At 41.2% G+C, this 27338-nt stretch overlaps 2 protein-coding genes across 2 annotated transcripts; one reads left to right on the forward strand and one right to left on the reverse strand.

Moving 5' to 3' along the window:
• Window positions 1-1881: 1881 nt before the first annotated feature.
• On the reverse strand, window positions 1882-10071 carry LOC308293773 (olfactomedin-4-like; the record flags this gene model as incomplete). The annotated part of the gene is made up of 7 exons (XM_080736401.1): window positions 10023-10071; window positions 9560-9682; window positions 5163-5381; window positions 4620-4770; window positions 3885-4106; window positions 2617-2785; window positions 1882-2323 (listed from the first exon to the last, which is right to left on the reverse strand). The coding sequence occupies exons 1-7, from the start codon at window positions 10062-10064 to the stop codon at window positions 1882-1884; spliced, it is 1368 nt and encodes a 455-aa protein (XP_080592527.1). The 5' UTR covers window positions 10065-10071.
• A 2659-nt stretch (window positions 10072-12730) lies between these two features.
• Window positions 12731-18569, forward strand: LOC308294573 (olfactomedin-4-like). Its single transcript, XM_080737305.1, has 5 exons — window positions 12731-12845; window positions 13784-13996; window positions 15491-15623; window positions 17043-17632; window positions 18249-18569. The coding sequence occupies exons 1-5, from the start codon at window positions 12759-12761 to the stop codon at window positions 18513-18515; spliced, it is 1290 nt and encodes a 429-aa protein (XP_080593431.1). The 5' UTR covers window positions 12731-12758; the 3' UTR covers window positions 18516-18569.
• Window positions 18570-27338: the final 8769 nt, after the last annotated feature.

Below are 27338 nucleotides of genomic sequence, written 5' to 3' on the forward strand. Positions count from 1 at the left end.
GGAAGTGGGGATGAGAGAAGATGGGAGATGGAGGAAATCAAAGGTTGTGAGAGAGAATGTCTGGAGGTAGTGACAACAATGAGTTTGATGGGGGAAACAACACTGTCTCTTTTCGTTAAAATACTGGCCTGTCCAGGTTCCCAAAGGCCCGTAGTGTCTGATGGCTTATGGCGCTCTCTTCCCTCCTCCACTGTATTATAACATAACGTGTTGCTACTAACCCCTCCCCCTTCTCCCCCCACCCCCTGTATCCCGTTAACACCTTGAAACATCCACCCTCACCCTTGATGTACACTGAAGGCCTAGCCAACGCTTTGCTACTTCTCTTCTCAAAGTGTCATATTTGTGTTCATTGCTCATTGTATCAAACTCTCTTTTTTGCGCTCCACTAAAGAAATACATATACTGTATTGTGTACATTAAGCCCCTGCTATGTCTCAGCTATACCCACAGACAATTAAAGACGTGTGAAATTACTTGTATGCTATTTTTACACAGCACAGATATGAAAATGAGTCATGTGTTAACAACCTTGTTGCTTACTGCAAGCGTTCTGATTGATTTGTATTGAGCAATAAGTTGTGAGTCTTCCTTTGAGCTTGTTTCTATTCACAAAGATAGAAGGACACTTACCTGCTTTGTTGTCATTCAGATGTGTACTGTAAAGTTTAAATATATTATAAATACATACAGTATTTAAAGTAAGCTAGCTAAAGTAATGAATAAATAAATAAAGACTTTAAGTCAAACGTCTGAGAATTTTACACAGTTGCCGTCAACCATATACAGTACACCCTTTTTTCATGGTAAATGTGTGGATATTACGACATAAAAATGTTTTTCATTTTATTTGAGCTTTTTACACATGAAGAGCATAATTCTTTGATAACATATTATATACATATATATAAATACATATATATAAATGCTTGTCATGGTTATTTATGTGTTATTCACTGCGGTGGACAGTTAAGTACAATACCGTATACAATACATATTTTACTTGAGTACAGTATAGTTTTTGGACTTTGTATGTATACAGTATACCTTTAACAAAACAAATTATAAATCAACCACTCAAATATAGTGACGAGATCTTTAAGCTCGTGTTACAACATGTTGTGAGCTAAGTTGTAGATCTGTTCTTTTTGAGTAAAAATGTGAAAATTGTGGATTTTGGGGGAGAAATGTCAAAACTTTAATACAAGAATGCATTGATAATAAAAATAACATGTACATTCACATTGTAATTTGTACTTTTGAAAAGCAAGAACTGCAGTAGGCTACTTTAACAAATTTGACAGAGCAACTTTCACAAGTAATATTTTACCATGAGTATACAGTAGTTTGAAGTACTGGGAGTTAAGTTCTTTGTCCACTACTGCAGTGGTTCTCAACCTTTTATTTTCAGGTTGCGACCCCCAAAAGAATCATATTCTAACTGGGGACACCCCACCCTGACGAGGCATTACATTTTGCGTAACACGGTTCTATTGTGAAAATAGCAGATCTCCATGCTCACAACGAATCGTGTTGCGAGGCGTTGTGAGCATGTAGATCGGCTATTTTCACAATGTCTGCCTCAAATATTTAACAATTTGACCAATGTTTAATTTGTCATTTTAGAGGTATTAAAAAGTCCTTAAATTGTCACTTTAGAAGTGTGCAAACAGTATACCTTCTATATACACTAAAACTTTGTTGGTTTGTTTACTGTTGAGTAATCATCTGTGGACCCCGCAAAATAATTTGGGGACCTCCCTGAGGGTCCCAACCCACAGGTTGAGAACCACTGCACTACTGGGTATGATAGCATATGTTTCAATATACGTAGAATAGAATGCTTGCAAGTAACAGTGTACTGGTGTGGTAAATATCCATTCACTCAAACTCTACCTCGTAGGACACCATCTTCCCATCATTGTAAACATACAGCATGTGGTCCACAGGACTGTAGTTGAGGGAATATATGTTGGCTGCCATTTTCTGGATGTGTATGCCAACATCATACCGCTCAACTCCGGTTGTGGTGTCAAAGGAGTAGAAGATCTCCTCGGTGCCAGCGTTCACATACCGCGTGGCATAGAGCATGCCACATGCCACAAACGTGTTAGTAGCCGCTTGCTTGTAGAGCGAGGTATGCCAGGTTTGCCCAAGCGTCGGCTGTTTACCAGGCTCTACCTTAGACACCACCAGGTTGCCAAAGTTCTCAGAGGTGGCGTACATTACCCAGATACCACTCTCATCTGTTGCGAGGTCCAGATCTGTGTATGAGTAGCATTGACCAATGCTACCAATGCAAAAGTTACTCTGAGAGTTAAACCTACGAGAAAGAGAGAGAGAGAGAGAGAGAGAGAGAGAGAGAGAGAGAGAGAGAGAGAGAGAGAGAGAGAGAGAGTTAGGGTTAGTTGTGATGAGGTATAAGTTAAGGAAATGTAACCATTACATTACATTCAGACCCCTGTTAATTTCTGTGTATAAGTGTAAGTGGTTCAAAATGATATTTTATCAGTTTTTAGAGATTATTTGTCAATATTGATCCAACCTCATGCCAAGATAGCCAAGTTTAAATAAATAAGTAAGTAAGTAAGTAAATGAATAAATAAAACAAAATACCTGGTGCCTTTGGGCAACTGTACAGAGGTAACACTACGGTCTGTGAGGTTGAATCTACAAACAGCATCTTTGTTATAACAGCCATAGTACAGCGCCTCTCCATAGAGCACAGCATTTGGGCCTTGGATGGTGTTGGTGGTGGGGTTGGAGGGAGATATTTGTACATTGCCTATAGGAAGAAATACAAGAAACTATGATACTGTACATTTAAAGAAATTAACTGCTTATGCCCTATTACTTAAAAAAAGAGACTATAATGACATGCCCTAAATAGGGTCTCCAGGGTGAATGTTGTTAATAATGTATTTTTAGACCTTACAGTTACACGCTACAAATCTTCACTACATATTTTCATCAGGCTTTCCACCACGGAGGAAAACCTGGTTCAAGGCAGTTTAGTCTTGCTAGTCTCACTACAAGTTAGAATAAAAGGGTTAGGGTTTCATGACAGGACTTCTTATGGGAATGCCCATATATGGAGGCCACATCGGCCACATACCACACTAACATAATCCGTATATGGCCAAGACAGCCCATATCTGTGTGGCTGGTTCTACAGACAGGGATCTCCATGTATGGGCATAAAAGGGTATGATGTCAGATGTCATAGACATCATAGGACTTTCACATAACGAATAACTGAGTAAGCATGTTTGGGCTCTCACAGCATATCTCCATATACAGTACATGGATCTCCATTTGTAAGATTTTTGTAAGATTTTATTGCAGGGATAGCCCCTTGAGATGCAGCATCTAATTTTCAAGAGGAACCCATGGGTACCAGGGGTCTCCATATATGGGTAACTGGTCCGATATACATCATTGGCCAGATGGCAAAGAATTAGGTCGCATGTCGCCCTGAGGCGTCTTACTAGTACTATAGTGACGGCTTGGGGTAACATCTGATCTGGCCTTCTGTCAACGTTTGACATGACAACCATCCTGGTCGTCCTGCCAACACTGGAATGTGGAAGTGACGTTCTTACTTCCAAAATGTAGACGAGTCAGCTAAAACACTTGAAACAAAGCAGGCGCACCGTCAGAAGTGGACTTGAGTTGTGCAAAGTTCGCTTCAGTCGACTCAGCGCTGTTCGAGTTGCATACTGTCACCACGACCTCGCCAACATGCTACATCGCAGGGCGTCACGTCAAATGTTGACAGATGGTCAAATCCTTCCTAATTCATCATCCGTTTGATGTCACAGGCCCATAGACTAGATTATCAATCACAATTAATGGCCCTTTTATGAAACACAAATGTGCTTTACCTGGACTACTCGCTCCAACAATCAGGCCGCTCAGACTGGAGAAGCGGCGTACATAATTAGCATATATGTTGCTGGATGTCAACATCACCAGCCAATACCAGCTCTCCTTTCCTGCTTCAGGTTTAGGATCGCGACCCCAGGCCCCACGCGGCTGCGCACTAGTCGCTACGGTGGTGACCCTGGGCCCAGTGACATTCACCATATGTCCAAGAGGGCAGTTACCTGAGCACAGAGTGGGATAAAGAATGATTGGAATGGTGAGGAGAGGGGAGGGGAGGGGACGGAAAGAGCAGAGGCATAATTTCTGAAAAAATGGGTGAAAAAAATAAGTTACCATAGCCCCATTTCAAAAAGAGCAATGCGACGCATTGAGAGCTTGTAAATAATTATTTTACCTATTTGTTTGGGGGCGAAAAGAGAAATGTTTGAAAATGTTTTCCTATAATCACATTCTCAAAATAGGGATGCCATGTTGAAAGTGGTTAATAAATTAATAGTTGTGTACAATGAAACACACAATTATAACAAGTGCCACGTGTACATGGACAGGCATCGATTGTGATGATTAATCTGCTAAAACTATTCAGAGTTGGGGACTAAAATAACTGAAGTTATAAGGAAGGGCGTCTGACAAACAGCATTCAGCCAAAAACTTCCACTGCAGCTCAGAAGAAGTGAAGGGAGTTTTTGGGTTGAGTGAAAATTGGTGGTGAAATGTGGGACATAGTACTGTACCTTGTGGAGGCTGAGTGGGCGGGGCTGTGGGGTGTCCATTTCTGCACTGGTCCAGGTCTCTCTTCAGACGAGTGTTGGCTTGGTCTCTCTTCACGACCTGCATGCTGTCATACGTTTGCAGATCTACCATCTCCTCTTTCATTTCCTGCAGCTGTAAAACAGCAGGGCATGTTTTTTTCTTTCTTTTTTTGTTGTTGAAATATGAGGTTTGTGAGTGTTGTGGAATTCAAAATGCTTGTGTGGAAACCCTTTATAAAAGATTCCAATGATGGCCAAACAAGTATTTTTATGACACTAGTGGAATACAGGTATGAAATAATGGTTACTATACCATGTCATAAAAAGGAAACTTGAGATACAAGTTCATATCATGTTGACATCTAGTGCATTTCTTTAAAATAATCATAATACTTTTCTTTCATCATTCTACATAGCCAAACACTGGGGACTCCGGATTGCTGTGTGCTCAGTTTCATCATTGTGGGGCTTGTAATACATGTCACATATCTTCAATAGCATGGTCTTGGTAGGTTTTATACGTACCTTCTGCTCAGTGTCAGCGTTGAGGAGCTGGGTCCCCTCTGTGGTGTTACTGAGCTGCTGGATGAACTTTAAGATCTCCGCCTGTTCATTCTCGATGACCTGCAGGGTGATGGCTCCGTACAGATCCCCGTCATCCTCCTTCTCCAGCTCTGCCACCATCGCCTCCAGCTGGGGCATGCGATGCTTCAGGGCAAGCAGGAGAATATCTATATCCTGGATCTGGAAAAGGAAGACAAAAAATGTTTATGTCCATCATTATTTATTACATTTTGATTGGGTGATTGAATACTTGAATTCAATCAACGATTGAAAAATGTATAATAGGAGGTAGGCCTGTCACGATTCACGAAAAAATCGATTTAAATCGATTTAATTGGGGGCCGGTCAAAATCGATCTTTTAAAAAACGAATCGCGATTCGACCAACAGTCTGACAGGAGAGGAGAGCCGATCAAAGCCCAGCATACAGGGCTCCGCATGCAGGGCAGTAGTACTAGTGGGGGTTTATCTTTGTGTGATATAGGACCCCTTTCTTTTATTGACATAGCCTAAACCCTATATATCCCTTTATTCTGAGGGAAAGACCGTACAGAACCTAGGGTCAAAATTACTGACAGTTTTAAATGTCTGGTATATGCACTGATCACAGCTGTCAAATAAAGCTTGTTTGGCTGATTGATTATTCTTCCAATAAATTGGATTCTGTTCTAAAAGGAGCTGGCTAACAGTACAGTTGGCTTGCTATGTACCACAGGATTTGACATTTAAGAATAGATAATACTCTTTTCCGTCATTTGCTATTTGCTACTGTATATAGAGGATAAGAGAACATCTCAAAAATACAGGAGAGAAGACAAGAACTGAAATGTAATTGTTGTTTTTTTGTCATTTGATAGTTCTACTGTATTGAAAAGAGCATCAGAGAAAACAGTATTGTTAAAAGAAAAGAAAATACTGGAATTGTAAGAATTGTGGATTTCTTTAGGTAATTTTTCTGGAAAATAAATTTGTGTTGAGAAAATCGTGACATCGTGAATCGTGAACCTTGGATCGTGATTCGAATCGTATCGTGAGTTGAGTGAATCGTGACAGGCCTAGGAGGTATTTGGGCTAAAGGGATAACACAAAAAAGTCCAGGGGAATTGTTTTATCTGATTTATCTTTGTTGATTCACACAAAACGTACTGTAATATTAGTGAGCAAAGCATGAACTTTTCGAATGCCGAAACCCACAGATCCAAGATAGGAGTTTTGTAACATCACCTTTCTGCATGATAGGCCTACTCTTTCCGGGTGTATATCATTCTTAATCTTTGACATGCATCAAATGGAAATGTATGTTGCACTGTACTCTAAGAGTCTAAGCAATGCCATCCATGTCATTCATCTGGGTTAGGGTTATGGTTAGGGTTAAGCTGAATAAATATTGCAGGGGACAAAAAAACAAGAATTGACACAGTCAATATAAAATCTGGTGGAATGGTGTGGTGAACTACAATTATTTAAAACTGAATTTAGTAGTAGACCTGTGGTAATATATTGTGCTATAGTGCTTGCAGCCATGTCAGAAATAGTGGCCAGTGGTCTTTTCTACCTCCTCCCCTCCTTATATGCTCATCCTGTCATTTTCTCCTTTTTGTAGTTTTTATTTTTCACTAAAATAGTGTATTACAAAAGAAAAAGTTTTTACAGTGTAAAAAAAAGTCTATTACAAAAGAAAGTGTTTACAGTGTACTCTTTAATGTCGGCTACGAAGCTTGCGGAGCATCTGCTGTACACAGCTAATAGTCCAGTCATTATATGAAAAAACCTAAAACAAATTGCAATAGTACTTACTATACACTACACTGTAGTGTTTAGATGAATTCTAGCTTGATCTAACCAAGATCACTACATAATCACATACATGCACAGATATGCACTTTCAATCTATACTATAATTTTCCGAATGTCTGAGTGAGTGTCTGTCACAGCGTTTCTCCTCAATGGCTGGAGCAATTGATCTGAAATCGCATCACCATTAGCATATGAACACACCTGACATAACTGTGAAGCCCATTTGTCACTTTCACAAATCATATGCTGTATATTAGCATTTTTATGGTGTATCTATCTATTCTGCATCTAGCATGAGGCATATCTATTCTGCATCTAGCTTGAGGCAACATGTTTAACCAGCTCTCTCTCTGTGTGTGTGTGTGTGTGTGTGTGTGTGTGTGTGTGTGTGTGTGTGTGTGTGTGTGTGTGTGTGTGTGTGTGTGTGTGTGTGTGTGGGCGGGGGGGGTTTACAGATGTTGTCCAAAAATCATGCAGGTCGGTACACAGTATCTCTGTAGCCATTAAACGGGTATTTCTTACATTGATGCTCCTACATATTATCATGCCAGCACCAGTTAAAGTTACTTTCCATCCCTCATGTGCACACATCCCATAACCCACACACTGCACATCATTTCGGAGCTCATATCTTTGAACGGGTAAGGGCTAGTACAGTATAATCCACAACAGTCCTATGGATAAATGAGCAAATAAAACATGCAGACCACCATCATCACCAGCAAGTGAATGAGACAACATAGTCTACTCTGACTTGAGCCAAAACAGTAACAATCAAACACTACCTTAAAAATAGCAGCTTAAATATGTGGAGATGTTGTGCAGAATATACAATCACTAATCAATAGCAGCAGTGCTCAAGCAAATGTGCAATAAGAGTCAAGCATGTGTACATAGAAATGGAATAGGAAATAGAAAGGAAAAAAGAAGCAGTAGGGCTATTATGAATGGGTGAAGAATGAACATGATTACATACAAAAATGAGTGCATGCAATCAGAACTTTGTTTAGTTAGCTAAAGTATTGAAAACAATTAAGCGTTCTGTCTGATAATACATCTACTGTACAAACAGGCTAGATCTATAGGCTATATGAGATTGGCATTACAGGAAATTCTTGTTTCAACAGCAATTCAGAGTTTTTAACTACATCTATGATCCTGTGAACATTTTGAGAACTAGGACTGAATTTCTGAAACAATAATATTGTGATGCCTACATATTGTTATACATGTCCTTTAAGCCCCAATGAGCACCAGGCAAGATGCATAACACTTAACCACTTTAACTCTGGTGTCCTGGTTTGGGGGATTTGAGGGGAGCATCATTGCTATAATGGAAGTAAATCTAGACTTTTTGACTTGCTAGCTTTTAGATTATTTTTGCATGACATAATCATATGACTAATTTCCATACTTTAGATAACTAGACACATTGTTGCAACACACCAAACCATTCTTCATATTGATTTGGGAGCCCACACATGACATTCATAAAGTGCTATCATGTGTCACTAGTTTGTGCTTGAAAAGTTACCTATGCTTTAATAATGATGTTGGATAAGAAAGAAGAAAGCCAGGAAGAAGATGTTCTGTTGCTTGCTCACCCACATGGTGCACCTGATCCCCAAGTTATCATACATCACTTTCTTCCTTGAGGGTAACGTTACTATCTCAAATGTAGCGCTGTGTATGTTTTGTTGTTTTTCTCTCTCTCCCTGTCTGCTCAACGTGTGTCTGTGCCGAAAAAGCTGATCTACAAGCCCATATCGGATCACTGATTTGACACGTTATGAGCTTGTAGATCAGCTGCAAAACCTGTAATATGATTGGGTGGAACCCCTCGAGCCAATCAGATTTCAGCTACATTTTGGACTATTCCAAGGTAACGGGGGTATCACCAGTCTCCCCCGTGTCAAACACTCAAGCTCATTAAGTGGACTGACCCATCATCCCAGTTCATTCTCAGGTCAGACAGCCAGGCACCGGGCAGCGCGCATCCTTTGATATTGGCTGCGTGACACCCGACAAGTAGAAGCATACACACTTGCACAGGCAGTGCGCACTCGCAGCTGAGAGCTGTAGCAGCTAATTAGATCGTGTGTCTCACTCGGCCGTCCTAATTCATACCTACATTCATACCGATCTACAAGCTCACAACGTGTCGCATCTGTACTTTTGCTACTTTAAGTACATTTTGATGACAATACTTTCATACTTTTACTCAAGTACATTTAGAATTCTGGACTTTTACTTATAACTGAGTACATCTACAGTGCAGTATTGATACTCTTACGATACTTTTACTTAAGTAAAACATTTGAGTACTTTTTCCAACACTGCTAATTTCCCCCATAGCCTGGAGTCCTGCCCCCATTGTCTGGGAGGGCGCTCCTGGGGTACTGTCCTGCGATTGGCCCTTAGCTCTACCATGTGACATGAATAGCCTATCCAGAAGAGGTAATCAATGGTCGTCTAAGAAAATGACCTGATTACAGATCTGGTTTCCACCAGATAAAAACCAACCCAAACAAGCTTGAAAAGCATTCCTGGTTAAACCCTTACCTTCTGTTGTGTGTACTTCTCATTGCATTTTGAAGCACTGTCCTCCACAGTTCTCAACTTATCATGAGGAAAAGGCCTCTCCACATTCTTCAACTCGCAAACACAGTCAGGAGAAGATGCACCCTATGGAATATCATGAATACGTACAGATTCAACAGTTTGCTGAAACAATATTGTGCACATGTGTTTAAATTGCCAAATGGAAATATCTGTACTATCTATCTATCTATCTATCTATACATACACACTCTTGCCCATTTGGGTTAGGTAGGCATAGTTTTACTGAGGTAACATTTAGGAATACCAGAACATTTTTATTTGACCCGTACACCACAAATAAAATAAACTATTTCAGCAGATATTTATATTACCAAACAAACAGGTAACTGAATGTCTGTAGCTAACATTAATGTGTATTTTTTGAAGTCAATAAATCCCAACCTGGTTGTTTGTGGTTTCTTACCTGCTGGGCAACAGTAAGCAGAGCCAAAAGTTGAAGTGTCATAAAGAGCTTCATGGTGGTTTGGAGAACAAAGCAACAATGACACTTCCCCTGAGAACACGTATATGAAGACAAAATGTTGTCAGTATCAGCATCTTCTATCTTCTGAATACTCCCTCCTCCTCCTCTGTGATCCAGTTCAAGTTCCTCTTTATTGTCATTCATTCATTCATTCTTTACATGAGAAATTCACGGCAGAACAAATTTACGTTGCAATGACTCCTTTATAAACACAACAATTCATGACCTCAACTAAAATAGAATAGAATAAACTCTAAGTAATGCCTTGAAAATCATGTTGAAATCAATATAACACTAGAGGGTCCTCTACACTACAGCGGTGTTTCCAAAACAGTGGATCTGAACGCATTTTTGCGACGCGGACCCATTTCTTTTGTCCAGAAAATATTGTTTCGTTTCCTGAGAAAATAAGCTTATTTTTTGGTTTCCAACATTTAGTTTTTCATTATTATTATTATTTCAAAAGATTTTCAATTAAATAATAATAATTATCATTAAAATAAACCATAAATTCAAAACAAACAAATTCCAATTATTTCAATAATACATTTAAAGAAAATCAAAGAAATGCCATACATTAAAAGATAAATAAATTAAGAAGTAGTGAAATAGCAGATCTACGAGCTCATAACGAGCTTGCAGATCTGCTATTTTCACTAGTTTAGGTCCCATGGAGACATCATTTACCTGCTATTCGAAAATAGCAGCTCTACAAGCTCACAACAAACAAACGGGTCACATTCTTTATGTTTACATAGAATTTTAGTAGGCCTACTTTTGTTTTGTAATATCATTTTGAAAACAGTAATTTAATTACAAAGGACCAGAGAACAATAGGCTAAGAAAAAAAATAACACTCATCTTTTCTTTTCTCGAATTACAATCTAAAATAAAATATGAACACTTGTTGTAAAGAAAAAAAAATGTTGTCCTTTAAATTGATTCATGCAAGAGCCATTGGCGAGATATTTTCAAATAATGGTATTCTTTTTCATGCAACACTTATTTGTGTTTGGGATGTTTTATGGTTTTCATTATTTTTCTTGACTGTATACATTTTGTCAACAGTGGTTGTTTTAAAATCCGCTTCATAAGTAATAACTGTAGAGGAACCTCAAATGGGGAATAAGAGCAGGATATGCATACCTGTGGTTTCCCAAAACATAGCATGGGAACACATATTGGGGAATTGAAACTGAGCACACAGCAATCCGGAGAACCCAGTGTTTGGCTATGTAGAAAGGCAAAGGTTGCCAAACCTTTTCGGGACGTGACCCCCCCAAAATAATCATATTTGAACAATATAAATAATATGGTTCCAAAGACAAATATTGTGAAACTAGCAAACTACAAGCTCACAACGCCTTGGTCGACAAAGACCAAACAAACCAATTGATTGATAATTTGACAATGAGAAGGCAGCCCTAAAGTTTTGTAATAGGCCTATTCAGTAAAGCTCCACCTAAACTCATGGCACTACTGTAACACTTCCCTTCCCTCGATGACCACACATGAAGTTAAATAGCATTTTTTAGGTTTTAGAAAAAGTATTTTTACTGCTTAGGTGCGTGGTCTACCTAAGTTTTTGTTTTTCTAGATTGATATTCCTATTCCCATTTGTTGTATTGCTGTTGATGTACTGACATATTATCGTGCTTATTATATTGATGTATTAGCTGCTTATTGTAAGTCACTTTGGATTAAAAGCGTCTGCTAAATGCCTAAATTGTAAATTGTAAAGCTAATGTATGTTTTGAAGTATTCAATAAAGATGGTAAAGACACAAAATGTATTGCTACTCCAGTGTCTTGCTCAAGGACACTTCGACACCAACTCTGGAACTATAGGAATATCAATTTGAAAATATAACCAAAATATGATAAATGTTCACACTGTAATTTGATTTTATATGTATACTTTTATATTTTATATTTATATGTATAAAATCCTTTCAGGATAGAGAATGTAATGGATTTTTTTTTTATGTCCCTTGTTTCATAAACAAGAAATCTGCATGATATTGCATAAGTCACCATAAGTTGAAAAGATCAATGCCCGGTTATAACCCACACGCACTGTATGCAGTTAATGGTCAAATTCAGCTTTTTTTGTTTCACATCCACATTACTGTTTGTGTAAATAGAGGACACAGCAGATAACACAAATATTTACCGCATGTGCGTGTGTGTGTGTTAGCGTATATGCCTGTATTGAGAAAGAGAGAGGGAAGAGAAGTCACTTCACAATTTAGTGTTTTCTTCCTCATCATGTAAATAGATGACACAGCATAAATCACAAATATGTACCGCGTCCGCATGTGCATGTGTTATGCCTGTATTGAGAAAAAGAGAGGGAAGAGCTGAAGTCACTTCACAATTGAGTGTTTTCTTCCTCTCCTCAGAGTCAGTGTAAAGTATCATTATGGCTCCGATTCAGACCATGCTCCTGCTCCCACTGATGCTTATGTCATCCACAGTGAGTATAGTTTCTGTCTTTACTAGAGATTTTTAGTTGACATTTTACAGTGTAGATTAGGTCAATGGATTAATGCATCATTGCACACATTATCAGTGTTTAATGGAGATGCTTCTTTGTACACCACAGGTTGACAGCCAAGCTCAGCGTGTCGATGGCCATGAGAAGGATGGCACATGTGTTTGTCCAGTGAACAGCAGCATGTGGATGTTCCCCGTCATAGCGTATGAGAATGTCCAGGTCCAGGTTAAGAGCTGTGAAGACTTCTTCAATACACAACAAGATAAGGTGACCCTCGTCAACCATAAACCAAGAGTACACTCATTTATATTTTAGAAATGTACGGTAAGGTGCAGAAGTGATTTCTTTTGTTAAAATAAGTGTGCTGCCCCACACTGGCCGAGTTTGTGTATTTTACCTTAATCATTAAGGTAACATACTGTAAGTGTTTTTTTGAGCGGTGGTCACAACGCTCCTATACGTGGCCGTGTGTGTGGGTATGTCTGTCTGTCTGCGTGTCTGTCTGTCTGTCTGTCTGTCTGTAGCCTACAGTACCTTTTTTGACCACACATGTTAAGGGAGGGGCGCTGTTGTTCAGGCCAGACCAGACCAGAGACACACACACACACACACACACACACACACACACACACACACACACACACACACACACACACGGATGGATGGATACCAGTGGCGGCCTGAGTGACATGCATTTTATTATTAATATTTTGTTTAATATTGTTTTCATATTTTTTATTATATATATATATATATATACAGGTATATATATATATTTGTTTTGCTGTTGCGCAGCCTCCACGACCACCGCTCAGTTCACACGGGTGTGATTTTTTTATTAAGGCTTAATGTGCAATAAATAAAGAATTATGAAATAGGGCACCTTCAACCTTCAAGAGCTGACTCATACTCAATAAATGAAATACAATGAAGTTATTAAATAGAGTGAAATCCAAACCTCCTCATCCACAAACCAAGAGCCGAATGTTACATGTTTCTGAAATGAAATAAGAATTTATGAATTTCATTAATATTACTATACCAAATAATGGAGAAATCTTATTACAGTGGGTAAATGCATCAGTTGCCTAGCTTTACATACATCAATTGTCACAGGCAAATTGGAATTCAGTGAGAGTGAAGCTGAATTCATGCTGCTTTCGGACAAACTCCTGGAGTTCACTTCTGTGTCTGTTCCTCCTAAGGTGCAACTGTCCAGAGAGCGTCTGCCTGGGATCCAGGCTCTGTTTCAGAACCTCACAGCCCGTCTAGTGCCCTACCAGTACCTGCATGACAAGGGCCTGTACTCTGCCCTGCACCTGCGCCAGCTGAGCCAGGAACTGGAGCAGCTAGAGACTGACATCGGCTCCATCCACGCTGCGAAGCCAACCGATGAGACACAGAAACTCTCAGAGGAGGTATGGCAGAACTCAACCAAGGGTAGCCTATTAATAGTATAGAGCAGGGGTCAGCAACCTTTTTGAAATGAAGTGCCATGTTTTTATTTTCTAGAGTGTCAGTGTGCCACGTCAACATAAACCGTAATGACAAATATTTTGATTGGCAGGACATTGTTATAACGATCATTAGACCCAGAGCAATAATCCACCTCTCTCCCCGACTCCCTCCCCAGTCAGAGTTCAGAGTTTTAATGAATGTAGAATCATGTGCAAGATGTAATTTGCTATAAATTAGCTAACTCATTTAATTGACCACTTTGGAAAAAAGAAAGGCAAATATTTGGACATAATTTTGATTGGCAGGACATTGTTATAACGATCATTAGACCCAGAGCAATAATCCACCTCTCTCCCCGACTCCCTTGCCACTCAGAGTTCAGAGTTTTCAAGAATGTATAATTTTGTGCTACATGTAATTTGTTATAAATTACCTAACTTCATTTAATTGACCATGTTTAAAAAAAGTTTTGATTTTAAAATAAAAATCCTCTCTCACACACTTCTGCCAGTGTGCCCTCCCCTGTGCCAATGTTGGCACCTGTGCCTATAAGGTAGCCAACCCCTGATATAGAGCAATGTATGACAGCTATACTAGCTGAATTAGCTTTTCGTTTTGTAATAATCAAATAATACTCAACGTAGATTTATTTGCCTGTGTAGTGTATAAGATTATGTATTATGTAACATTAATACATTATGCGAAAGAGGAAGCTATGGCGAAGAGTAGTGGAAGCTAGGCTAATAGGAGAGGTGACATTAAGCCGTCAGCAGTATGGGTTTATGTCGGTGAGGAGACAATTAGGATGCTACAGAATGAAGGTGGCGAAGTCATTAAAATACAGGGATGAGGGGTCCATTGGGGAAAGGATGCTGAAGATGGAACTGCCAGGTAGAATATAAGAGGAGATAGAGGAAGGCCAAAGAGGAGGTTTATGCATGCGGTCAGAGAGGATATGCAGGTGGAGTGACTGAGGAAGATGAAGGAAACAGAAACAGAGGGAAAACCTCTGTGGTGACCCCTGATGGGAATTAGCTGAAGAAAAAGAAGAACTCAAGAGTCATTATCATCTGACCAGAATTGCACAAACACTTAACCCCCGCGCATACACTTAGTTGACCGAGGTCCACCAGGGCTCTAGATCCTTTAGTATTTCCCTCTACACTGATAAATAGCCAATCTACAAGCTTAGAATGCATTGAAAGAAGACTTGACACATTGTGAGCTTGTAGAATGGCAATTGTGGGGGGGATGTTCAGTGTAGAATAGGGATGCTAGGGTTCTTAAGTAAGGCTTTGACTGCGTCTGTCGCTGAGTGTTTGTTTGTTTGTTTGTTTGTTTGTTTGTTTGTTTGTGTGTGTGTGTGTGTGTGTGTGTGTGTGTGTGTGTGTGTGTGTGTGTGTGTGTGTGCGTGTGCGTGTGCGTGTGTGTGTGCGTGTGTGTGTGTGTGTCAGGTGGGTAAACTGCGGACCGATGTAAAGAGGATGCACAATTCAGACATCATCAACATGAGGAGCGTCAAAGGCAAACTGCGAACTCTGAAGAACGGAGTGAATTCCTGTCGAACGATCCCAAAAGACTTCAAAAGTAAGTACACAATGACTTGATACAGTTGCTGCACGTTGGCTTTGTAGGGCAGGAAAATACTTTTGAGTTAGAAAAAAGGAAACATCATACAATACTGTGTGTGTGTGTGTGTGCGTGCGTGCGTGCGTGCGTGCACGTGTGTGCACACGTGTGTTGGTAGACAGGAAGTGGGGTATTTTTGAGGGAGCAAGGGAAATGGAATGCAGCGATACATGCAGCGGTCTGTCACTGGTTCACAACCTGGGGTCTGGGGAACCAGATGTCCTAATGGACCTTACAGGCCTGTATATCATAGAGTGTACAAATGAAACCTACTGGAGGAGGCCCATTTTTAGATTTGGGTCCCAGAGCAAAAAAAAACTATCAAATGTCGGTCCCTGGGCCTGGACTAATGCATATCAAATTGGGGGTCCTTGAAATTAAAACGCTGAACTAGGCCAGTGGTTCCCAAACTGGGGGGTCCCCAGTTGATTAGCTTAATGTGCATATTTTCTCACTCAACAGTAAACAAACCCACATCTGCACATTTCTAAAGTTACAATTGAATGACTTTTAAGACCTTTTTAATACCAAATTGGCCAAATTGTCAAAGAAAGAGGCATACATTGTGAAAATGGCCGATCTACAAGCTCACAACGCCTCGCACTGCGAGGCGTTGTGAACTTGTAATTCGCCTATTTTCACAATATTTATCTGTGAGTCAAACTAAATGTAATGCCTACAATTCCAAGTGCTTGCAGGTCAAATATACATTTTGGAGGGATCGTTGGTTGGTTTGGGGGCCCTTGAATTACTAGGCAATACTGGAACCCCAATCTACAGTGTAAAATCCAGCTCTGAAAGAGTACAACTCTGGACACTCAGAGATACTGACCCTTGAGAGAGTACACCTCTGTACCCTCTCAGAGATACAGACCCATAAGTGTCCTGGTTGTCCCTGGGCCTCACATTGAGAATCACTGCCTGACCCTCATAACCTCCTACCTATAGGGGTGGGTGATATTGTGATACATTGTCTCCACGATATGTCTTTTCAGAGATATCGTATACTGTATATCGTGATACAATGAGGGAGCCTTGTAAAAAATCCTGTTGAATTGTTAATACAGAGATTCATTGCAGAATTCATTTAAAACCTGCATTTTTGTCTAAATCAGTAGTTCTCAATCTTTAAAATGTCAAGGTCTCCCCTTAACTCAGGGTTACATACTTGTAAGGATCAATTTAGACCTCCCCAAAGGAACAAAGTGGTCCACTTTGAGGACCACTGGTCTACAGTAAATGGACTCCCTTTTCTTTTAGTTTTTGTTACCTTGTACTGTAGGCGGTTGTACTGTTAAGTAACCTGAAAAATAACCATAAAAAGCTTGGAAAATATTGTGATATTGTATTTTTCCACATCTCCCACCCCTACCTCAGCCTCGCAGTGCTTCAAGGGCCTCATCGCCAACATCAGCGACCCTGTGGTGACCAAGATCGGCGTCTACCAGAGCAGCTACCCCTCTGGCTCCTGGGGCAAAGAGGCCGACGGCAACAGTCCACCAGGAGAAGAAGACATCTACTGGCTCATGCCTCTGATTAGCAGCCACGCATGGAGCAACAAAATGAGGATGTACAGGTCCTACAAAGATGTAATGGCCGAGACCAATTACAGAGACGTCCAACTCGTCTCGTCCCATACGCACACGAACGCCATCGAGGGTCCAAGCGCCGTCCTCTACGGCAATGCCCTTTACTATCACTGCTACAAGTCTGCTGACATCTGCAGGTACAACCTGACGGACAACAAAGTGACCAGGGTGACTCTGCCTGGGACGGGCGTAGGGTTCAACAACAAGTTCCCGTACTGCTATTACGACTGCAGAGCCTATAGCGACGTAGACGTGGAGGCGGACGAGTTGGGGCTGTGGGCCATCTATGCCACGGCTGGTAACCATGGTAACCTGGTGGTGAGCCAGCTGGCCTGGGACGGGGAGAAGCTCAACGTGACGCACACCTGGGAGACGCAGGTTGATGGGTTTTTGATTAATTCCCATGTATTAATTCCTTTAGAAAGTAAACCATTTCCAGAGTGACTTAGCTTCCACCCACATAGTAAAACCACAGTTAGTCAGAGTCCAAGAAAGAGGCAGCACACCAATAAGTCCGTTTGAAATAATTGTATTAAGAGAATAGTCAGGGTTCAACGTACAGTACAGCAAGTCAATAGTTCACCCATAGTTGCTTTCTGCCCTAATAGACAGTTGACACGATTTTATATAGTTACTGTTAAGACAGTAGGATGGGTCCTGTCGTGATGATGTAATATCGTGACCAGTGATCACCTAAAAGGGCTGCGATGACCTTTATCAGTGGACAGAACACAACAGAGTTGTTGACATGATGGTGTAATCTTGTTGTTGACAGCTTCCTGCCGTCACTCCATAAGGCTAAAGATTGTTTACTTAAAAATGGTTTACCAGTTGAATATCAGACACTTTTGTACAGTGTCAAGGCTGTTGGAATAACAATGTTAGAATAACATAGAGGGACAAACAGCAAATTAATAAATGATCTGTCATGAACAGTAGTTTGACCTTAAGACAAAATTGGTACAATAATATTAACCAAACTTTTCCAACACAGGTGTTCAAGAAGGCGGTGAGCAGTGCCTTCATGTCCTGCGGCGTGCTGTACGCCACCCGCTACGTCAGCGAGTACCGCGAGGAGGTCTTCTACGCTTTCGACACCGCCACGGGTAAAGAGGACAACAGCCTGGCTCTGCCTCTGGAGAAGGTGGCTCCAGGAGTGGCCAGTCTGAGCTACAACCCCACTGACAAGCGAATCTACATGTACAACGATGGCTATTTACTGGCTTACCAAGCCGAGTTCTCTTATCCAAGCACATACTAGGCATCTTCAGCATAAGTAGAATGCCTCCCTGCAATACTCAGCAACTAATTTAGTATCTATAGACATGTTGATGTGTACTGCAGTTTATCAATGATCACTTGCAATTTTGACAAATGAGATTATAAAATAAAAAATAATTAAATCAACCTAAAACAAACTAGGCTATGTGTATTGCTTTTACTGACAAGAACTGAGTGAACACACACACCCTCTGCTGAGGTGCTGGAGAACACTGATTCTCAAAGGGACCCGCAGGGTTGCTTGGGGGGGTTTTAAGCTATTCTAATTCAAAATCTTTCCAAGTGGCGGTCTGTCACCAAATACAAATACAATGCAATGTAATGAAAAAAAAGAATATAGGTGTTTTTGATGAATGAATCATGGTTAAAATGTAGTTTGAAGTTAGAATGGGTTTGTATAGGAATGGGCCCTAATGGGGAGTGTCTGATAAAATGAATATCAAATATCTAAATATTGAAGCTAATTAAACTAATTAAAAACTGGCCAGGGTGTTCACAAAAGCCTGAGTTTTTTTTGAAAGTGGAATATCCCTTTAACTAAAATATCAGGATATACTTGAATCAGAATGTATCCATCTATCCAGTTTCTCTAAGAAAGTTTCCTTAAAACAAGGTCACTCAAGACAAATACATTAACCACTTTGAAATCTCTGTGTCAACAGACGTGGTCTATTTTCACTGAACATTTGCCAATTTTCATAGACGAGAGACCAACATTGGTCTGGTCAGCGTGAGCATGCAGAGCATCATAGGATAACGGTGGGACTACACCAAGCCGTTTCGCGCGCGTCAGTGCGTATGCGTGCGTATGCGGGGCGCGCGCGCGTATGTGCGTTTTGGATAGATCCAATGTATGTCAGTTCAGCAGGCTACACCAGGCGTACGGATAGCGCGAACCACGGATACGCTTTCCCTAAAAATAGGATCGGTTCTATTTTTTAAGCACGCCTATGCGTTTTGTACACAGACTATCTGGTCTTCCTCACATATACTCCCTCCTTGGTGTAGCCTGGAGCGTTTACGCATACGCGAGCCTCTTCACGGACAGTACGCGCGTATGTGCACATTTTTTGGTGTAGTCCCACCGTAAGGGTGCACACACACACACACGCACGCACGCATGCACGCACGTCGCACTCACGCACGTCGCACACACGCACGCACGCACGCACCGCGCACACACACACACACACACACACACACACACACACACACACACACACACACACACACACACACACACACGCACACACACTGATGTGTGTGGATCAGTGGATGGTCCGTCCAGGATTATACTAATTTTAGTTTATACAGTGGGTTTGGGTGAATACTGTAGGTGAAATGCTTGCTCCGGACAGTAGGGGGCTCTATAACCACACACACTGCAGACGAGGACAGATGTTCCTGCTTTGGCCTGGTTTTACAGTAGCTGGCTTGCTGCCTGGCAGACACACCCAGAACCCAGCTCACATAATGAAAGACCTGCTGCCCCACAGCTTCAAGCAAGCTAAATAGACACTGACTGGTTGGGCCCATGCATGCGCAGAAACAAACTTAATAGTCTACTCTTGTATGTGGTGGTAAGCCAGATTTCATGTTTCTCTCTGGGTGGGGGGGGGGGGAAATGTCTGGTGTTCTCTAATTATGCCCTGTGGTTTTGTAACATTTTGGTAACCATCATTTCTTTCTCTCCCCTGGAATCTTCTTTCATCATTGCAATTTTGTTCTAGTTAGATGCTGTTAAAATGAATACCCTCCAAAAGGATGATGAAAATAATGAATTTGTATTTGATGGTCACAGTAGTAGGCTATATGCCCATTGCCCAGTCCCCTCTCATGGACTGTCTAAACACGCAGTTGTTTTCGTTTTATTTTATTATTTTTTAAATTAAAATGCATTTTATTAGGGGCCAAGCCCGAAGGGCGTAAACCCCTATTGTATTCCTAGACTTTTGTCATAATCGCAGATTCGCAGTAGCCTATCAACCGTGCAGTTGTTTTGTATTAAACTGGGCAATATGGTAGAGGCTATGCCAAACGGTGATTACACGAAACTCACAAACATTGTCCAAAGGGTGGCGCTGTAAAGATCAATTGAATGCAAAACTTTGAAAAGGTATATAACTCATGCCCTGTTTTACAGCCATGAAACTTCGATACACATCTCCTCATGCCAAACGACTTTCGACCTCTGACTTTTGACCTCAGATCTTTAGATGTCCCACTATTGTCAGTTATATTATCATATTTTATTTCATATTTCTGGCAGAACCGTGCATTAGTTTTTTTTACGAAACGGGCATAATGAACATTGGTACATGCAAGGGTCATGCAAAACTGCCAAGACATGACATTCACAATATTGGCCAAAGGGTGCAGCACTCAATTGAATATCCAAACTTTGAACAGGTATTAGGCCTACTCATGCCCTGTTTGACCAACAGCCATGAAACGTCGATACACATAGCCTAGGCCTGTGCGTTTCCTCATGCAGAAAAAATGTAATGCTCTGACTTTTGACCTCTGAAGACTGACCTTTAGATCTCCCACCATTTTGAATTATATGAAAAATGGATCAAATCTATCTCCTCCTGGGATTTTGCAATGTGCACGAGCACGACACATTTTACACATGAACTTTGGACCAATATACTAAAGGTGTATCTGAGTGTTTTTTTTTTTTAGATAAAATATAAAGTTTTATTCTACACACAATCTAAGGACCTATACCTACAGTTCCCGTTGAGAAGTTTGTACGTGAAAAGATGAAGCCTCCATGTGCCAATGGCTATTGTAAAGGGCTGGCTTCATTAAATATTAAACTGTCTACAGTCCGTGGATGGAATTGGAATATGGCTCAGTTGTAGGCTATGTGTAAGGCTTACTTCAAAATGACTCTGCACTACAACAACACATAAGCATTTACCAATTAACCCGTTTCTGGTCTACGTTACACTGATAAGAACTAGATGCGCGCGCAGGTCGCTACCAAAATTAGCCAATGAAACAAGCGCTCCCCAAAACAACAGGTTTGGGGATTGGTGGGAATTGATTACATGGTACAGTCACCTGTGCATTTAGTCTCAATGTTTGTAAACAAGAAACGGGTCTATAGGGGGTGAGGATAGGGCGTGGCCTTGCAAAAATCGGCCACTTCCGCCCGCCATTTTGGTTGCTAGCATATCTTTCTTGTGAGACTCTTGGATAAAAGGGTCACAGTTCACAGTTCGCTGGTTGTTGACAGACGGAAGATGGATCGTGCAATGCGTGGGAGAGATGGACCATATGTAGAGAAGCTGAACAGGGACGCAAAGGCACGCTACCTGGTTAAAACGACTCAACTGGATGGATTTGATCCATATGAACACAAAGTTTGGGAGATAGTGACACTACCAGAGGAGTTTGGTCTGCTACCACCGCTGACAGACTTCAGCATCTATCAGTAATTTACTAGAGTAAATGTACTTAGTTACTTAACATCACTGGTCATTCAATGCACATGGCTGCAACTGATGATGTGTGTAGCAACCAGGCATTGTGATGCTGATGCTGAACCACACTGATCATCTGTTCATGCATTTCATTGTCAGTCAACTATCTGACAAGTACCAGGGAGTGCCCACACCTAACTTTTTGTAATGCTGAATATGTAGCCATAACAAAAGGGCATGGGCAATTGGCTGACTATTTGAAAATAAACAACCTACAAGCATGCTAATCAGATTGAGGTTTAATAACTCATGGCAGGTCCCTTGGCTTAAACACATTATGCCTACAGGCTAAAGGATCTCAGAGTAAAAAAAAAAAAAGTAAAAATCGGCAGGTTCTCCCCAACTGATAATTTATATGTAATGAAATAAGCATTGAGTAAGTAAAGAGGACAGATGAGCTGTTGTACATGTGCAAACAACAACAACAACAAAGTAACAACACTGCAGAGCGCTTGGTAAAATAGTGGCGTTTAGCGTTGCTGTGTTATGATTGTAACTTACCCTTATGGAAGTGCCTTGGACACACAACCAAGTGTTTGCGAATATCCTCAAAGGTTACTTTGTTTCTTCTTACAGCAGACACCCAAGCCATACGACGTCTCTTGGTTATATCATCCATCTGTTCGCCACAGGTTCTCTTCCAAGCTGGAAATGTGAACATTTTAACTCCGCCGTTTTTATCGCTGACTTCACATCCCACAACGCAGCATTTACGTACCATTGCTGGACAAAGATATAATCTAGAAAGATGGAAGATACACACCACCGTCACTGCTAGACAAAGATATATAATAGATGGAAGATACGCTGTCTGCACACCACCGTCGCAAGTAAGTAGTTAGCTCAACAAGTAGAACTACAGACTGACTGATCTTGCTGCATCCAAGACCTAGCAGGAGCAATGGCCGCCAAAGTGGGCGGAGTTAAGCCCCGAATCTTGCGGTGATGTCATAACCGACAGTCCCTATAGCCTATATCACTACTTCAAGTTAAGTTACACAATCTACAATCACACAACTTTTCGGATAGAAACACTTTGTGAGCTTGTAGATTGTCTATTTTCACTAGTTTGGGTCTCTCAGAGACATACAATTTCTTTATTGGAAAATGATTTGTGAACCATATGATCTAGATTAGTTCGTGAAACATATCTGTGTGGCTCGTTCTACAGACAGGGATCTCCATATAGTTGCCTGGTTTAATAAACCAGACCGAACACAACAACACCCCCTGGTGGTAACGAAGTGTGTGTGCAAATAGAGACACACAGGCTCCTACAAATTCACGCCCCCTATTGTGACGGCGGCCCCACTTCGGGTAAGGAAGAACGGTGCACTGCAGCTGCCAATGCAATCCCAATGAGAGGCATCGTGAAATATCATAATTTCAGTGGTTGACTAATGACTACTGAGGCCATAGCGATTTTTTTGTGTTCTAACAAAGTGTCCCATGAGTCTAATTTTGCCTTTTTAAAGTGGCATATCTGTCATCTTGATACACTACCTACAATATACTTTAATATACTTCATCTGTGAGTCAAAAGTGTGTCTCTATAGAGACACACGGGCGCCTACAAATTCACGCCCACAATTGAAACAGCGGCAATTGACATTTTTCACCTTACTCCCATGTAAACTTTTCCTACGTTTCATAGACTTGTGTTGGATTCATGTTAATGTGTATTTTCAGACATTTAACCACTTAAACTGTCAAAACTTGACCTTTCACTCTGTACTTGGTCTGTTCTTCTTTCCCTCAAGTCTACACTCAAACCTCTTTCTCATCAGAATAGGGATACTACTAGGGTTGAAGTGGTTAATGCAAAAAGAAAAGGTGTCTAAATGTAGTAACTCTGAGGACCCTTTATGGTCCTAGACCCCCTGTTGAAGACCCCTGAATTAGAGACATAAATGTGAGTACTACAATAGCTTCCTGGTTGTCTTGAAGGACAACCTGCCCACTGACCTAGACCAGATAGATAGTTGCATTTAAATATACAGTATTGCTGCTTTTTTAATTTATTGTCTCTATTTAGTTTTCAGGTTGTATTTAACAAACAGGAAAAGACTAAAGAGACATGTGGTTTGGGATGACAAAAGTGAATTACTCTAAAATACGTTGTATTACCAACAAATCTGTACTGAGCTACTGTACATGACAGGAAGTCTGATGATGTATTTTCCTAACCATGAATAATGCCATCACTGGATGTCCAAATGTTCCCTATTTGTCTGGAAGATATGATCATACTATGATGACATTATGACCATACACATTACACAGTGCACCTGGGAACGTTCTAGTCATCATCGAACATCGATGTATCATAGTCATCTTAGATCTAATCTACAGTCATTATCACTCACAGCCAGACAGTATCAAGTGCAGGTTGCCAGTAAAGAATGACATCAGAGCTAGCTTTCCTGAGATTGCTTTTACACATTGCAAAGACATATATAAGAAAGACAGAGGATGAGATGGAGGTGTTGCACTGATGGTCTAAGTGCAACACAACACTGTAACAGGGTGTGTTGTGCATTCTGACTTGAAATGTATTGTAAATAATTATAAAAAAAAATTATAATGCATAACATAATGCTTTTTTTTGCGGTGCTCCTGGAACATCTGGCTTTGTCCGGTCAACAACACCTGAGGGGAAGAACGCGTTCAAAAATGTCCGGGGCTTGTCCGTGGCCGGGGCCGCGAAAAGAACTCGGCCTTGCTGTGTCCGTGGCTTAAATAAACTGAAGCGTGGCCTACATCTGGCCTAGATAGGGCCTACATCTTGGCTCAAACTACTCAAGGTTTGTTGTACGCCCAAGGTCCCATTGGCCAAGCTTCGCAGGACGCACTGTGTTTGGCTAGCGGGACACTTCACACTGGTGTTATTTTATTAGAGTTCATATTGTCAGTCAATATTCATCGTTAAGAGATTCACCCTTAAATTCCACATCCAGGCATGCATGTACAGATGATTTTGAAGGCAAGCACTTAGGCACACAAGAAGCAACTCACCCCTGCTTCCATTAGTATTAGCAGTACAATGTAATGGACTTCCTGTCAGGGGCGATGATGGTTACAACTAGTAATCATCAACATCATTTTACTGTATACCTTCCTTTAGACATATTTAATAAGAGGGGTTGGGGTATTGCAAGGCTGCTAGGACAAAGTGACCTAGCATGATAATCAACAGTAAATCTCAGTTGTCAATATCACTTGTTATGCTAAATTTATATTCAGTCGTATGTATGAAAAAGTCAGGCTTTTAGTGTGCAACTAAAGAAATAAAGTGGGCTTAATAATAATGTATCTCACTAATTACCTCTGTCAGAGTCTGTGGCTGCATGTATACGTGGGTAGGATAAATTGTGAAGAAAGCATTTTGACTGAATTGTGTGTCAAGACCACTTTGGTTTGTGTTGTGCAGTTAAGCCTCGATCAGAGTCGGCTCCGCAGTGAAAGGCTATCCACCGCGATGTAGTCTTTTTGAGTCATGAAACTACAACGTTACGTCATTCCTCGCGGTGAAGAGCTTTCCACCGCGAGTCCCGACACATCTCTCTGTTTTTACTATCAGACAGATAGGCTCTTCACCCCGTTCACTGATTGGTCGATCTGGACCAGTCAGTCACGGTGAATAGGACTCCACCGTGACTGACTATGATGGCCTTCACTTATTTTCTGACTTGAGGTGGAAAGCTTTCCACCTCAAATTTGCGGTGGATAGCTCTTCACCGCAGACTCTGATCAAGGCTTAAGGCTCTGGTGGTCCCAGGCTAGACCACCAGAGGAAATAAAGTTCCACTCCGGCCGCCCAATGTCAAAGCGCTCTCCGAAGTGTATAGCTGATCTCATGGGCCCAGAAATACACCCACTGTTGTTCCGACAGAGGACGGACACACCGCCAGAAGTCCCACGACTCTCTTCCCGGTAGCATCTCACGGGAGGTGCCGCCAGGCAGCAATTGGCTGTCGGTATACTTCATTGGAGAGCACTGCAGCGCCTTCTTGTATGCAAGCTTGCGATCATATTGAATCACACAGAGGTTGCAAATGCATCTGAAATCTACTACATTAACAGTGTTAGCAGTTTAACATCATGCCCAGGACATACACACATACACTGCCCCTCACATGCCCTTCTGACTTGGACTTTTGACTATTTGACTATTGACTGCCTTAACCTGGGCAGGAGGGTTGTGAAGAGTTAAATGTTAATGTTGTCTTCGGTATAATTTTCCTCCCATTTTCATACCTCACCTTCTGGGTGCACCATGCAGTACTAGTCTTAGCAATACATACTCACTTATTATCCAGTATGTGCTACACTGGTTACTAAACACGCTGATCAAAACCTGCAATGCCAGGCACACTGCCTGTGCTGAGTTTTCTGGTAGGAAGGTCACATCCTGGTAAATGGCCAATTCTACTCACCACTGCAGCTTGTGCTCCAGCACACGTTCGGACATTACTACTGTCCCAAAATCTCCACTTAACAAAATTCTACTGGCTAGTGGTGGGATTGTCAAACCACTTGCCAACGTGGCTGGAGGACCCACACATTTTTAATACACTGACTCAGCTAGTACACATAGCATGGGGCAAAAAGGGTAAACGTAGAGTAAGTTCAGAGACCCAGGAGACAGACATCGGGCACCAGCAGGAGGTTGGCAGCACCACCTCTCTCTAATTTAAGAATGTACAGTAATTATACACCCAATGTCCACTTCCAACTTCTCTTCCCTTACTCCTCCCAGCCTACCCTCTCTGCTCCTCAGCTCCCATCCCACCTCATATGAGCTCCTTTCCCACAAAACCCACCCGTCTTCTTCAATCACATCATAGGTTTTAAACCAGAGAGAGAGAAAGAGTTACTTTATACTTCAAATAAATAACATCTGCAAATGCTGAGCCTGTATTTTCACTTTCTTGTACTGTCTGAATACAAAAATAAAGTTCAATCTGTTGGATCACAGTCTCTGTCCATGGACAGAACTGAAGCAAGCAGAGAAAGGAGGGGGAGAAGGGGGAGTTGAGAGATGGAGAGAGCGAAAGAGTGAGAAGGGAAAGAGTGAGGGAGAGAAAAGTGTGGGGTGTGCATGTGTGGGACCCAGTTTGTGATGGGTGGGACCTGTCTTGATGCCATACGTGGCCTTCTAATGACAAGGCGTCCTTTTAGCTTGAAGATATAAATACCACCGAGGACAAGTCCCGTTCTGAGGAAAAAACCTGGAAAGAATACAGCACACCCTCTGGGGTTAAAATGAGCGAGTGGGTGGAAAGGAAGCATCGTTGTCGGGTGGAAACCTT

The sequence above is a fragment of the Nannobrachium achirus genome (genome assembly GCF_963921795.1).
Source record: "Nannobrachium achirus genome assembly, chromosome: 11".
NCBI lineage: Eukaryota > Metazoa > Chordata > Actinopteri > Myctophiformes > Myctophidae > Nannobrachium > Nannobrachium achirus.